Source organism: Leptodactylus fuscus, chromosome 9, assembly GCF_031893055.1.
Source record: "Leptodactylus fuscus isolate aLepFus1 chromosome 9, aLepFus1.hap2, whole genome shotgun sequence".
Classification (NCBI taxonomy): domain Eukaryota; kingdom Metazoa; phylum Chordata; class Amphibia; order Anura; family Leptodactylidae; genus Leptodactylus; species Leptodactylus fuscus.
The window spans coordinates 79,624,146-79,637,901 of record NC_134273.1 but is presented as its reverse complement, the minus strand read 5'-3'; the positions used below and the strand labels follow the sequence as shown (position 1 = coordinate 79,637,901).

At 44.4% G+C, this 13,756-nt stretch overlaps 1 protein-coding gene across 1 annotated transcript; it reads left to right on the top strand.

Moving 5' to 3' along the window:
• The first annotated feature begins 3,997 nt into the window (after positions 1-3,997).
• Positions 3,998-11,878, top strand: LMOD3 (leiomodin 3). Its single transcript, XM_075287363.1, has 3 exons — positions 3,998-4,485; positions 7,813-9,384; positions 10,185-11,878. Exons 1-3 carry the CDS (start codon positions 4,195-4,197, stop codon positions 10,209-10,211), a joined length of 1,890 nt encoding a protein of 629 aa, XP_075143464.1. The 5' UTR covers positions 3,998-4,194; the 3' UTR covers positions 10,212-11,878.
• The last annotated feature ends 1,878 nt before the right edge of the window (positions 11,879-13,756 follow it).

Below are 13,756 nucleotides of genomic sequence, written 5' to 3'. Positions count from 1 at the left end.
CCAGGACGCCCCTATATGCTGAGGACCAGGGCGTCATATATGGAGATCTGCAGTCCAGGACGCCCCTATATGCTGAGGACCAGGGCGTCATATATGGAGATCTGCAGTCCAGGACGCCCCTATATGCTGAGGACCAGGGCGTCATATATGGAGATCTGCAGTCCAGGACGCCCCTATATGCTGAGGACCAGGGCGTCATATATGGAGATCTGCAGTCCAGGACGCCCCTATATGCTGAGGACCAGGGCGTCATATATGGAGATCTGCAGTCCAGGACGCCCCTATATGCTGAGGACCAGGGCGTCATATATGGAGATCTGCAGTCCAGGACGCCCCTATATGCTGAGGACCAGGGCGTCATATATGGAGATCTGCAGTCCAGGACGCCCCTATATGCTGAGGACCAGGGCGTCATATATGGAGATCTGCAGTCCAGGACGCCCCTATATGCTGAGGACCAGATTCATGTCCATGTAATAAAGATGGCCGGTCCATCCTGGAGTCCTTATCATATGGGACAGTTCACAACCTATTAGACGGTATTATTGATACATCCTATGGCTATAATAAGGCTTTGTGCGCTCCTAACAGTGTAGGCTGCCGATTTGGTCCTGGATCTGGCGCAAATTTTGAGATCAACTTTACCCCTATCATCGAGATGTGACATCTACAACACGGGTGACGTCTTGTATTGTAGAGAGGCCATTGGGTCCCCATTCGGCTCCAGGGCCACCTCTGCACCTCCTATAGCTCCGCCCCTATGTAAAGACCCGTCTGGTGCACTATAATGGCTCATGCACCCGTCCTATATGGCCATGATATAAAGACCGATTTTAGCTTCTAGATTTTTTCTACAAAAACAAGCGTTCTCGTCCCCGTTTCTCTCCCCTAAGTTTAGGATTCATATTTATCTTTTTCTACATGCACATTAATAAAAATGATCCAGGGCCAAATTATTCCAGGTATGCGATGAGCCGAAGCCAAATTTAGTTCCCAGACCTCTAGACAAGCAGCCATGTCTGATGTCGGCCAAGGCCTTAAAGTTCATGGCTCTATCTTATCTTAACGGTATAATAATCTAATCCCACCGAGATCCCACAGAAGGTCTGCACCTCCAACTGCACCAGGGTCCGGTATCAGGCTAAATCCTGCGGGAGAGGGCGTCATGTGTTTTTATAACAGGTGCCCGCTTCTATTTCTTATAAAGGCACCCGGCCAGAAGTGGCTGCTGAGTCGGCCATAATAGCAACCATGGAAATCTTACTATGAGACACGGGATCAATATCAGACTGGAACATAGAAAGAAGGTTCTCCAAAATCACTATAAAAAAAATAATAAATTGTGTGATTACCAACCCCCCCCCCCCGTTCAATAAGTAGCGCCTCTCTTCTCCATTGGTTGGATCTAGTACAGCATCTCAGGGCCATTATTGTACTCCAGAGCTGCGCTCACTATTCTGCTGGTGCAGTCACTGTGTACATACATTACATTACTTATCCTGTATTATACTCCAAAGCTGCGCTCACTATTCTGCTGGTACAGTCACTGTGTACATACATTACATTACTTATCCTGTATTATACTCCAGAGCTGCGCTCACTATTCTGCTGGTGCAGTCACTGTGTACATACATTACATTACTTATCCTGTATTATACTGCAGAGCTGCGCTCACTATTCTGCTGGTGCAGTCACTGTGTACATACATTACATTACTTATCCTGTATTATACTCCAGAGCTGCGCTCACTATTCTGCTGGTGCAGTCACTGTGTACATACATTACATTACTTATCCTGTATTATACTCCGGAGCTGCGCTCACTATTCTGCTGGTACAGTCACTGTGTACATACATTACATTACTTATCCTGTATTATACTCCAGAGCTGCGCTCACTATTCTGCTGGTACAGTCACTGTGTACATACATTACATTACTTATCCTGTATTATACTCCAGAGCTGCGCTCACTATTCTGCTGGTACAGTCACTGTGTACATACATTACATTACTTATCCTGTATTATACTGCAGAGCTGCGCTCACTATTCTGCTGGTACAGTCACTGTGTACATATATTACATTACTTATCCTGTATTATACTCCAGAGCTGCGCTCACTATTCTGCTGGTGCAGTCACTGTGTACATACATTACATTACTTATCCTGTATTATACTCCAGAGCTGCGCTCACTATTCTGCTGGTACAGTCACTGTGTACATACATTACATTACTTATCCTGTATTATACTCCAGAGCTGCGCTCACTATTCTGCTGGTGCAGTCACTGTGTACATACATTACATTACTTATCCTGTATTATACTCCAGAGCTGCGCTCACTATTCTGTGGTACTTCTAGCCACAATGCCGATACTCCTGCCATCTGCAGTTACTCCCATGAGTACCAGTCTCTATGGCAGTTACAGTCACCCCAGGGTCACCCTCAGGCCACTACAGATAGTATTACTGTCAGGAACCAAAGTAAAGGAGACCCCTTTTATACTGCCAATCGCCCAGAATTCTTCACCCCACATGATATTGAATATTATCTGACTACTTTCAGAAGTCGGACCCCGGGAGACCCAGCGCACTGAATGCAACGATGTGGCGGATTTGCCCATTCTTCCAGGGTGTTAGGGACGAGGTTGGGGGCCCCAGACAGAAGATTGCACCAAGGCCCACATGACTTTAGTTACGCCACTGTTCCTGACATCAGATACGCCACATTAGCACACGTGTTGACCCCGGACCCCTTGTCTTTATGTCGCTTTCCGTAATTCCAGCGGGATTTAACACTTCAGCACGGTGCCCAGACTATATTTGCCATGTGCATCATTATCCGCGCTCAGCTGTTCTCTGCTAATCCTGTGTTGTTTTCACAACAGGGACCTAGAATGGCCCGCAAAACAATCTGGGCACGTGGTATCGCCCCCTGTCATATATATACGTCATTACAGCCTCATGATGTGGGAATCCCACTAAGTCCCATGCACAATGCACTAACCGCGATTCAGGGTTTGATTGAAATTAGCTTTATTTACAATCAGTGGTCAGACCACAAACATCCAGGATCGGGAGCGGCGTCACAGCACAACCAATATCACATGTCTACCACCTAGCACAGGCGCACGACATACGGTAAAGGCACAGATCCTGTATGATAGATCTCTCGTTTCGATGAATATTAGGGATCATTTTGGTTCATTTCAGACCCCAGAGTATAATAAATGGAGGCCCAAGGGAGCTGCGGCAACATTATACACCGCTATACTCACCTCGCCTGGGCATCCTCCTGGCTGACGTCACCGCTGAGGCCTGGGATTGGGTCTTAGTAGTCACGTGGGCATCACTGATCTTTGATGCAAACATCCCAAAGTCAACGCATGACCCTAAGACACGTAACATCAGGTAGGAGGCCACAAGAAGACTCCGAGGGACCACCAGATGTGGATGCCCCCCCACCGCTATGGTGCTTGGACCTTGCAGGAATTGAAGTTAGGATGTGGAAAAATGCCAACTCCCTGATTTTCTTTTTTTTGTAGGAACAGCACCACTCTTGTCCACAGGCTGTGTCTGGTATTGCAGTTTAGCCCCATTAGAGCAGAGTGATACCAGACACCACCCATGGATGAGGGCATATGGTTTACTTTAGCTGGGCGCTACCATAGAGCACGTGGACGTCCTGGTACCATTAGTATGTGACCGGCGCTGATATGGGCGCTACATTGGATGCACGGATACCGACTGTCAATGGCGAGTGCATGTGTGAGCGCCATCCTGGGATACGTGCCCGCATCTGTACGTCGTATTAACCCCTATTCTGCAGACTTTCCTAATAAAACCAGTCAGGTTTCAAGGGGAGCGACACTTTGGTGAGCGCATGGAAAGTTGTGTGGAGCGGCCTGTCCCTGGAACCCTCTAGAAAATGACGGCTCCATGTTACACAATGAGGAGGGGCGCACCAGCTGTACTCAAATGTCAGAAGCGTTTGCACAGCTGACAGCAGTTGCTGAAAACAGAAGATGGCAGCGGGGTCATAAATTCTCTATGAAGTCTCCCACAGCTTAATATAGCTCTGGCCTCAGCTGGAGTCACTGTCGCTTCAGTCACTCATGGTGGCTTCCTCTCAGAGGACACAAGACGCCGCACCATAACCGCCCGGATCCCTCTCCGTGTGGACCGTACCCTCAACCATGTCTCAGCACAGCCAAGATTCGGACGTAGACGAGCTGTTCGCGGATATCGACGAAGATGAGATTTTGGCCAATTTATCCCCCGAAGAGCTGAAGGAGCTCCAGAGCGAAATGGAGGTGCTGGCACCGGATCCGAAAGTCCCGGTGGGCATGTTACAGAAGGACCAGACCGAAAAGGCCCCGACCGGGCAGTTTGACCACAGGTCGCTCATCGACTACCTGCACTGGGAGAAGGAATCCAAGCGAATGCTGGAGGAGGAGAGAGTTCCCGTAACGCTCCTGCCATCTGAGGTAAATGTTCACCCACAAGACGGACCGGAAAAAAGCGACCCTAGAGTTAGGGCTCTAGACATGGACGCTTGTTGCATCTATTGGGCTCTCATCTTCACGGATCCCTCACACTTCAGTCTATTGAGGGATCCACAAAATGGGGAAAAATAGGACGGCTTATTTTTTTGGACAACAGGTCACGAAAAATCCAGTTGGGTGAATAGCGACTAAATAAAAAATGGCGTCACCAGGTAGGACTGAGAAGAAGAGTTGTAGTGACCGCCTGTCCTATATAATGAGTAATGACTTATTATCTATATGGGCACGTATGCAGCTCAGGTATCTGGGAAAGCTGGGTGGTGACACTTACTGGAGCTGTCATGGTGGTCAGTTTCACATACAGATATAGCTAAAGCGAGGGTCCATAGTGACTTGGGATGTCAAACAGTCAGGGGTAAAATCATGTGTTATCACAGCAGTCATGTCCGCCCTCTCTGTCTGTTTTTGGTATGTGGGGGGTAAGTCAGAACCAAGTTCAACTATTACAAGTCTTACCACTGTCAAACGTTTTGGCTAAGTTTAGAAATGGCTAAAAGATATCACACAGGGAAATGACAGGGATAAAAAAAAAAAAGTATTTAAATAAAAAACAAAAACAAAAAAAGGTAAAATAAATAAATAGAAAAAAAAGGTAAAAAAAAAACAACAAAAAAAAACAAAACTAAAGCTACCAGTAGTTTAGAAACATAAACCCCACAGTTTATTTCCCTCTTTGTTTTTAGAGACTGTGAAATATTTTAATATAAAAATGATGGCATTTATATTAATACAGGGCCAGGTGAAGGCTCGGCAGAGTAGGCGACTGTGTAAGGTGGAAATGAGGAGGGGGCTGCAGATTTTTTAATTAAAAAAAAAAAAAAAAAATTGGTCACCCAAGGAGGGGGGGACATATTGAAACATTTGTTGTGTGAATTATGAGAGCTTGTCACAGAGGTCAGATGGGTACGCCTGTAATTCGGCACTGACCCATAGCACAATTTTTTTATTGTCCCTGTTTTTTTGAAACACTATGACAGGTTGGGTTCTGTTATGTTGGCTTGAAACAAATGTTTTTTTTTTTTCCACCATAGATACACCACAACATATCGGTAAAGAATCATTGTCAGATCATTTTGATATGGTTCTCAAAAATATACTATAAAATAAAAATAAATAAAAAATAATAATAATAAAAAAAAGTTACAAAAAGTTGCAAGTCACGTGACCTTTAACTCGCTGCATGACATTAGTGTTTTATGATACTAGGATTTATTAAAAACAGGATTGGAAATGGTGACAAGGAATGTTCCAATATACTTAAAAAAACCAAATGGGCGCTGTTTGATAGAAATCTCAAAAACAGGGATCATTCTTTAGGCTGGGGCCCAAGGTTGCAAAAACGCAGAAACACAGCAGCAGCAAAAAAAAAAAAAAAAAAAAAATTCTGCATTTTACATTACCTACAAAGCGGATGAGATTCTCGCTAATCCCATCCACACATTGCAGAAAAAAAAAATCGGCAGCGGAAATGCTCCGAATTGAAAGACACTTGAATTTTTGTAAATCGCGGCATGTCAATTATACCTACGGAAACGCCAGCGTATAGATATAATAGGGGTAGAAAGTCCGCAGAGGGGAAAACTGGTAAAGGTCTAGGGCTGCCCTTACAGCAGATTTGGTATGATGTGTTCTCCTTTGTATATTCCCTGCTGGGACCTGTAGTCCTAGAAGTCACGAGCAGTCTGTGTTATAAGAATACATGACCTGTGTCAGATGGCATGTGTGGAGAGAGTAGCGTCAGAGCTATCAGAATAGCAGCCGGTCACATGACCCCGCCGTCCAGCTGTCCGCTATTTACTACACCAGGGGTAGGGAACGTACGGCTCTCCAGCTGTTGCAAAACTACAACTCCCAGCATGCATACTGACTCTGCTGTTCTTGGAACTCCCATGGAAGTGAATGGAGCATGATGGGAGTTGTAGTTTCACAGCAGCTGGAGAGCCAAAGGTTGCTGACCCCTGTACTTCACCGTAGTCGCGGGCGATCATTTATTTAATTATTTTTACCGAATTTCAGTTCATTTCTACTTCATGTAAAATATAACACAGACCATCAGTAAGTTGCTGTTGACAGATCCACTGAAAAACTCAGTCCTACATGGGCTCACCTTAACAATCCTTAGTCCGGGATGTCATGGCACCCTGTTGTTACTAGCCGCTTGCTGATGGTTTCCATCTGTGAACTGTATCGCTCATACACCACAGTTCACATCTGCGCTGAAGGCCCCAGATAACGTCTGTAGGGTGTAGATCAGGGGTAGGGAACCTTTGGCTCTCCAGCTGCTGTGAAACTACAACTCCCAGCATGCTCCACTCACTTCCATGGGAGTTCCCAGAACAGCAGAGCCAGTATGCATGCTGGGAGTTGTAGTTTTGCAACAGCTGGAGAGCCGTACGTTCCCTACCCCTGGTGTAGAAGATAAAGAGGTCCAAGGTGACCCATCAGCGGCCATAAATAGGTCTGTGTGTTTCCAGAGCGGTGAGATCGCTGAAGGATATCACTAATATCGGCTGCGCTAAAATATATCGCTCTTCGTAGAATCTAAAATATTGGAAACCCAATGATAACACATAGGCGATCTGGTCACAGCAGGCTTCAGAGGCCTACATAAAGCTTATAGGCCCAAATCCTCGGCCAAACTTATAGGTTCTACTTTATGTAGGTTTGAGGGTCTCAAGAAGGTGAATTTTTGGAGGGACCAATGTCAAAAGAATGGGAGAGAGATGGCAAAACTGGTACAATGGAAAAGCGGGCCTTTTGGCCTCAAATGGGGTGCAATCAGGTTGCTATGGCTGACCATTCCTTTGTTCCCAGTGTGATAGTGAAATAATTGGTTGTCCCATCTTGTTAAAGTTGTATTCCAACCCTAGACACTCGCAACCATCTACTTTCAGGGTTCAGGCCTAATCTCCACTTACTCTGCCTGGGTGCGGTGGGCATCACCACATCACCAGGAGGAATGAGAGTCGGGGAGCCCCATTCTGGGAATACATTACGTGCCCCAGAGGTTGGACTGGTATCTATCAGACATATCCTGTTGATATGCTATAAATGTCCAATGTGAGACTATCCCTATCCATAGGCCAAGAGCACAAAGATGTCATGGATGTCCACAAACAACAGACCGCCACCTGCAGAGGCCTTTAGTGCAGGCTATGGCCTGGCCCCCTCTGAATTTACATACATTTCTATGTCCTTTTTATTTGTGACTTTTAAACACTGATGATAAATTTTTATTCTACATTTTAGAGGTTAATTGCCAAAGAGGAGGAGCAAGAAAGAAAAGAGGTGGAGCAAGAAGAAGAGGTGGAGCAAGAAGGAGAAGAAGAAGAAGAACAAGAAGGAGAAGAGGACGAGAAGTCCAGTGACCAAGACAACCAAGAAGATGAAGAAGAGCCTGAAGAGCCAGAGCAAGAAAGTAATAATGAAACGTTGGAAGTTTTGGACAAAGACAATGGGACAATAGAAGAAGTAGAAGAGGAGACACAAATAAACCAAAGCCCCGCATCTGAAAGAGAATCAGAAAACGAAGACAAGACGGACAATGAAACTGTAGAAGAAAGTCATCCGCCATCTACACAGAATGGAGAAGTTATAGAGAAGGAGCCAGAAGCGGAAAAAAGTGATGAAACTAGTCCCACCCCCGAGGAGCTTCCATCTGAAAAGAATGAGGATACAAAACCACCTGCGAAGATCTCAAAATTAAATATACCAAAGAAGTTAGCACTGGACTCAAGCTTCATTAAGATGAGCGCCAGACCTTCTGGAAATCAAACCAACTTGGATCGATCTTTGCAAAACATCCGGGAGAACAATCCAGATGTTAAAGAAGTCAACTTGAACAACATTGAGAATATTCCAAAGGAGATGCTGGTGGACTTTGTCAATGCTTTGAAGAAAAACAAACATGTAAAGACTTTCAGTATGGCCAATGTTGGAGCGGATGAAAACGTGGCCTTCACAGTGGCCAATATGTTACGAGAAAACAGGAGCATCACCACCTTAAATATCGAATCCAACTTCATCACCGGCAAAGGAATCGTGGCCATTGTGCGATGTCTTCAGTTCAACGAGCACCTGACCGAGCTCAGGTTCCACAATCAAAGACATATGTTGGGTCACCATGCCGAGATGGAGATCGCAAGACTTCTGAAGGCCAATAACACGTTGTTGAAAATGGGCTACCATTTTGAGTTGCCCGGCCCAAGAATGGTGGTCACAAATCTGTTAAGTAGAAATCTAGACAAGCAAAGGCAAAAAAGGAAAGAGGAACAACAACAGCAACAGATGAAAGAGCAAGAGGAGCTCATTAATATGTTGGAAAGCAGTCTAGGGATGGAAATTCCTCCAGAACTTTGGGCAATGTTGAACCAACCTCCACCAACTCCAAATTCCAAGATGCCCCCACCAACTCAAAACTCAAGAATGCCAACGATTCCAGAGGAACCAAAAATTCCCATACCACCGCTCAGAAAAAGCAAACAGAACAAGCCACAGCTCAACGCGGAGAACATGTGCAATTCCGAGCCTCCACCTTTCCAAGAAGTGAAACTCAAAAAGTTTCACTCAAAATCCATCGCCCAAAAGTTAAGGGAAGAAACAGATAAGGGCAGTTTGCGAGACATGATACAGCTCAAGAGGGCAAAGCCCAAGTCAAGTGCATCTCAAAATTCAGAGCTGTCAGAGAAAACCAATCTTAAGGACGTAATAAAAACCCTGAAGCCGGTGCCAAGGAATCGTCCACCTCCTCTTGTCAATCTCACGCCAAGAGATGAGCTTTTGAAAGATATTCGCCAAAGTAACGTCGCCTATCTAAAAGCGGTAAGGAATTATTTCTATGGATAGGAAGTGAGTTTGCAGTTATGTAGGTTCATATAAAGATTTGTGTTTTTGAAAAAAAAAAAAAATTAAAAATTAAACGCAACGTGGGACTTTTATGGGAAATAGGACAAAAGATCAGACGCCATCTTTTCTTATTTGGGGATCTTTGATAGGTCGTTCAAGGCAAAGCTTCCACTTTGTACCAGTTTTGGTAAATTGGAGCCTTTATCCAAGGTCTACATACCACCTTGTTAAAGGGATTGTCCAGGATCTTCTTCATGGGGTGGGACTGATCCCTGTACTATACAGTTCACAGAGCCAGAAGCAAATAGCGCCATTCCCTATAGAGTGGCCAGGTTGTGTTACTGCTGGTCAGCTCCCGTTGACATCAATGTAGCAATGGCACCCAAGCACTATAAAGGACAGCGAGCTATCTGCTTCTGGCTCAGTGCACTGTATAGTACAGGGATCGAGTACAACCAATCTGTGCTAGGCTGATTGTCCCCCACATATACAATCAAATATTTATGGCCTACCCTGGACAACCCATCTTGCGGGATTTTCTAGGATATAAACATAGGTATCCCATACTTAGTATTCTTCGTATAAGACCCCTATCCAACCCCCTACAGTTCAGGTTCATTCGCTGGGTCTGGTACTGCAGTATTCAAATAGAAGTGACTAAGCTGCAATACCAGACACAACCTATGGAAGAGAGTGGCGCTGTTTCAGGGGGAAGGGGTAGTTAAACTGATCTTAAGCAATCCATTAAGTAATAATTGTTTTGCTTTACTTTACAGGTGCCTCTCCCCAAAGAGCTGGAGTAAATGTGAAGACTCTTACCTATAGACAGTCCGAATGTTACTATTAGCCAACTACTAAAGACAATGGGGAGACTGCGGAGAGTTTCATGGGATCACCACAGAATCGAGTGAGATGTGAATGTATCTGTAGCCGCCTAGTCACACATGACATGGCAAATGCGCTTTCGGATGCGACCATGGTCGACTATACCCTCAACAATTCTCGACTTGTGCCAGGAAAAATGTCACGTGGGACTTCACAAATATGGCGCCGAGACCTTACAATGATAGAATGGGGCAAATTTATCTGAACGTCGGCGATACCAAAAACACATGGAGGGATGGTCAAGGGCAAGCATGGTGGATTGGACTACATAAATTAGGATGGTGAGTGTTATGGGCCATTAATAATTGGGCAACAGTGGCAAATGTGACAAGGAGGTGTGGCTACCCTGACCGTTATAGTGTATGTCTAATCCTAGATGGGTAGAACAGACCTAGACCAAAGCCAAGCAAGTGCTTGAAAGCTGATCTGTGGATCCCGGTAGCAAGTGTTGACCTTCCCTGCAGCGCCACCACAGTTGAAATTAGGCATTACACATTTACCATGCAAATCTATGGCCTGTGTAATAAATGGTCGTGGCAGGTCCTCCAAAGAAATTTTTTTTCTCAGCCTACAAAACAACATGTGAACTAATCCTAAGGTGTCTTTAGACATCTAAAAATAGGACATCCTATTATTGAGTTTCAGGGATCAGTCAATAGACTGAAGTGTTTGAGGGATCCATGAAAATGGTTGTGGAAAAAAAAAAAGCTTTAAGCCACCACAGTTGTTGGAAAGATGCCCAAGGAATTTTTACTTTAGGAAAAAATGGCTGCTTTGTTCTAAGAACAGCACCACACCTGTCCACAGTTCGTGTCGGGTACTGCAGCTCAAGGCTGTGCTGAAATGCCACGCGTAATCTGTGGACAAATGTGGCACTGGATTGGGAAGAAAGCTGCCATGTTTTTCTACAAAGTCAATGTGGGGATCAAGGTCAGAAAAGTGAACGGTCTCCTTATATTTTGGGAGGATCTCAGCAGGGTCTGTCCAAGGGAGGTCCAATCCGATTTAGATAAAAGGTCGGTTTTTCAATTGGAAAGAAAATTTAGGAAATATTTTGTTACAGTCGATGGATACGGTGGGAGTTGGAGTTTTGCAACAAGCGGAGACCACAGTGCAATAAGCCAACGACCCCTGAACCTGCAGGTCCATATGAAAGGGACTTGCCCTCGATTGACTGCAGGACATCAGGCAATCTGTACATGTTCCATATTGGAATGAACATAGGAGGACACCATATTAATCATCGTGTAGCGAGCCCATGACCGGCATGAGGAACAACATAAATCTGCAAGGTAAAAACCAGGGAATAAGGAATGTGAGAAGGCATCGGGAACCCCTACAGATATCTCCACGTCTTTGGTACCAAGCACCACCAGCCTGGAAGGAGAGGGAGGTGAAACCTGACGAGAAACAGATGATCTCCAGACATTCGGAAAGACACAGAATGTGAATGACTTACGTGCTGAGATTTTTCTAAGTGATTGTGAATGAAGCAATGTCTGAATTGTCTCCATATTATGTGCCCTTTATACAGAAATGTCTCGTTTTATTAATGATAAGAAGATGTAATAAAATGGTCCTACAATGTCCCTGTCCTAAATGTAATCCCGCCACTAGGCCGCAATCTGACATGGCTATACACGGTATATACGGTATATAATATATGGGTCTATGGAAAAACCTCAGAAAGATGATCCAGGTGAAACGAACAGGTAACATCAGAAGACTCTGTCCTGTATATTAGGGCTTGACACATCCATTAACCAAAATTCCTTGGCCTCAAAAGGAAGGCAAAAATATTTAAGAATGTTAAGTAAATTTCATGTTCGTTTTTGTAAATACATTTCAATACTGTATTATACTCCAGAGCTGCGCTCACTATTCTGCTGGTACAGTCACTGTGTACATACATTACTTATCCTGTATTATACTCCAGAGCTGCGCTCACTATTCTGCTGGTACAGTCACTGTGTACATACATTACTTATCCTGTATTATACTCCAGAGCTGCGCTCACTATTCTGCTGGTACAGTCACTGTGTACATACATTACATTACTTATCCTGTATTATACTCCAGAGCTGCGCTCACTATTCTGCTGGTGCAGTCACTGTGTACATACATTACATTACTTATCCTGTATTATACTCCAGAGCTGCGCTCACTATTCTGCTGCTGCAGTCACTGTGTACATACATTACATTACTTATCCTGTATTATACTCCAGAGCTGCGCTCACTATTCTACTGGTACAGTCACTGTGTACATACATTACATTACTTATCCTGTATTATACTCCAGAGCTGCGCTCACTATTCTGCTGGTACAGTCACTGTGTACATACATTACATTACTTATCCTGTATTATACTCCAGAGCTGCGCTCACTATTCTGCTGGTACAGTCACTGTGTACATACATTACATTACTTATCCTGTATTATACTCCAGAGCTGCGCTCACTATTCTGCTGGTGCAGTCACTGTGTACATACATTACATTACTTATCCTGTATTATACTCCAGAGCTGCGCTCACTATTCTGCTGGTACAGTCACTGTGTACATACATTACTTATCCTGTATTATACTCCAGAGCTGCGCTCACTATTCTGCTGGTACAGTCACTGTGTACATACATTACATTACTTATCCTGTATTATACTCCAGAGCTGCACTCACTATTCTGCTGGTACAGTCACTGTGTACATTACTTACCCGGTAACGATCCTAGATGCAACTTGGGATCAGTACAGGATAAGTAATGTAATGAATGTACACAGTGACTGTACCAGCAGAATAGTGAGCGCAGCTCTGGAGTATAATACAGGATAAGTAATGTAATGTATGTACACAGTGACTGTACCAGCAGAATAGTGAGCGCAGCTCTGGAGTATTATACAGGATAAGTAATGTAATGTATGTACACAGTGACTGTACCGGCAGAATAGTGAGCGCAGCTCTGCAGTATAATACAAGGATAAGTAATGTAATGTATGTACACAGTGACTGCACCAGCAGAATAGTGAGTGCAGCTCTGGAGTATAATACAGGATAAGTAATGTAATGTATGTACACAGTGACTGTACCAGCAGAATAGTGAGCGCAGCTCTGGAGTATTATACAGGATAAGTAATGTAATGTATGTACACAGTGACTGTACCGGCAGAATAGTGAGCGCAGCTCTGGAGTATAATACAGGATAAGTAATGTAATGTATGTACACAGTGACTGTACCAGCAGAATAGTGAGCGCAGCTCTGGAGTATTATACAGGATAAGTAATGTAATGTATGTACACAGTGACTGTACCAGCAGAATAGTGAGCGCAGCTCTGGAGTATAATACAGGATAAGTAATGTAATGTATGTACACAGTGATTGCACCAGCAGAATAGCGAGCGCAGCTCTGGAGTATTATACAGGATAAGTAATGTAATGTATGTACACAGTGACTGTACCAGCAGAA

Coding starts and splice junctions, on each gene's coding strand:
- LMOD3 (XM_075287363.1), top strand. CDS start 4,195: ATGTCTCAGCACAGCCAAGATTCGGACGTAGACGAGCTGTTCGCGGAT. Junction 4,486..7,812: donor TAACGCTCCTGCCATCTGAG/GTAAATGTTCAC, acceptor TCTACATTTTAG/AGGTTAATTGCCAAAGAGGA. Junction 9,385..10,184: donor ACGTCGCCTATCTAAAAGCG/GTAAGGAATTAT, acceptor TTTACTTTACAG/GTGCCTCTCCCCAAAGAGCT.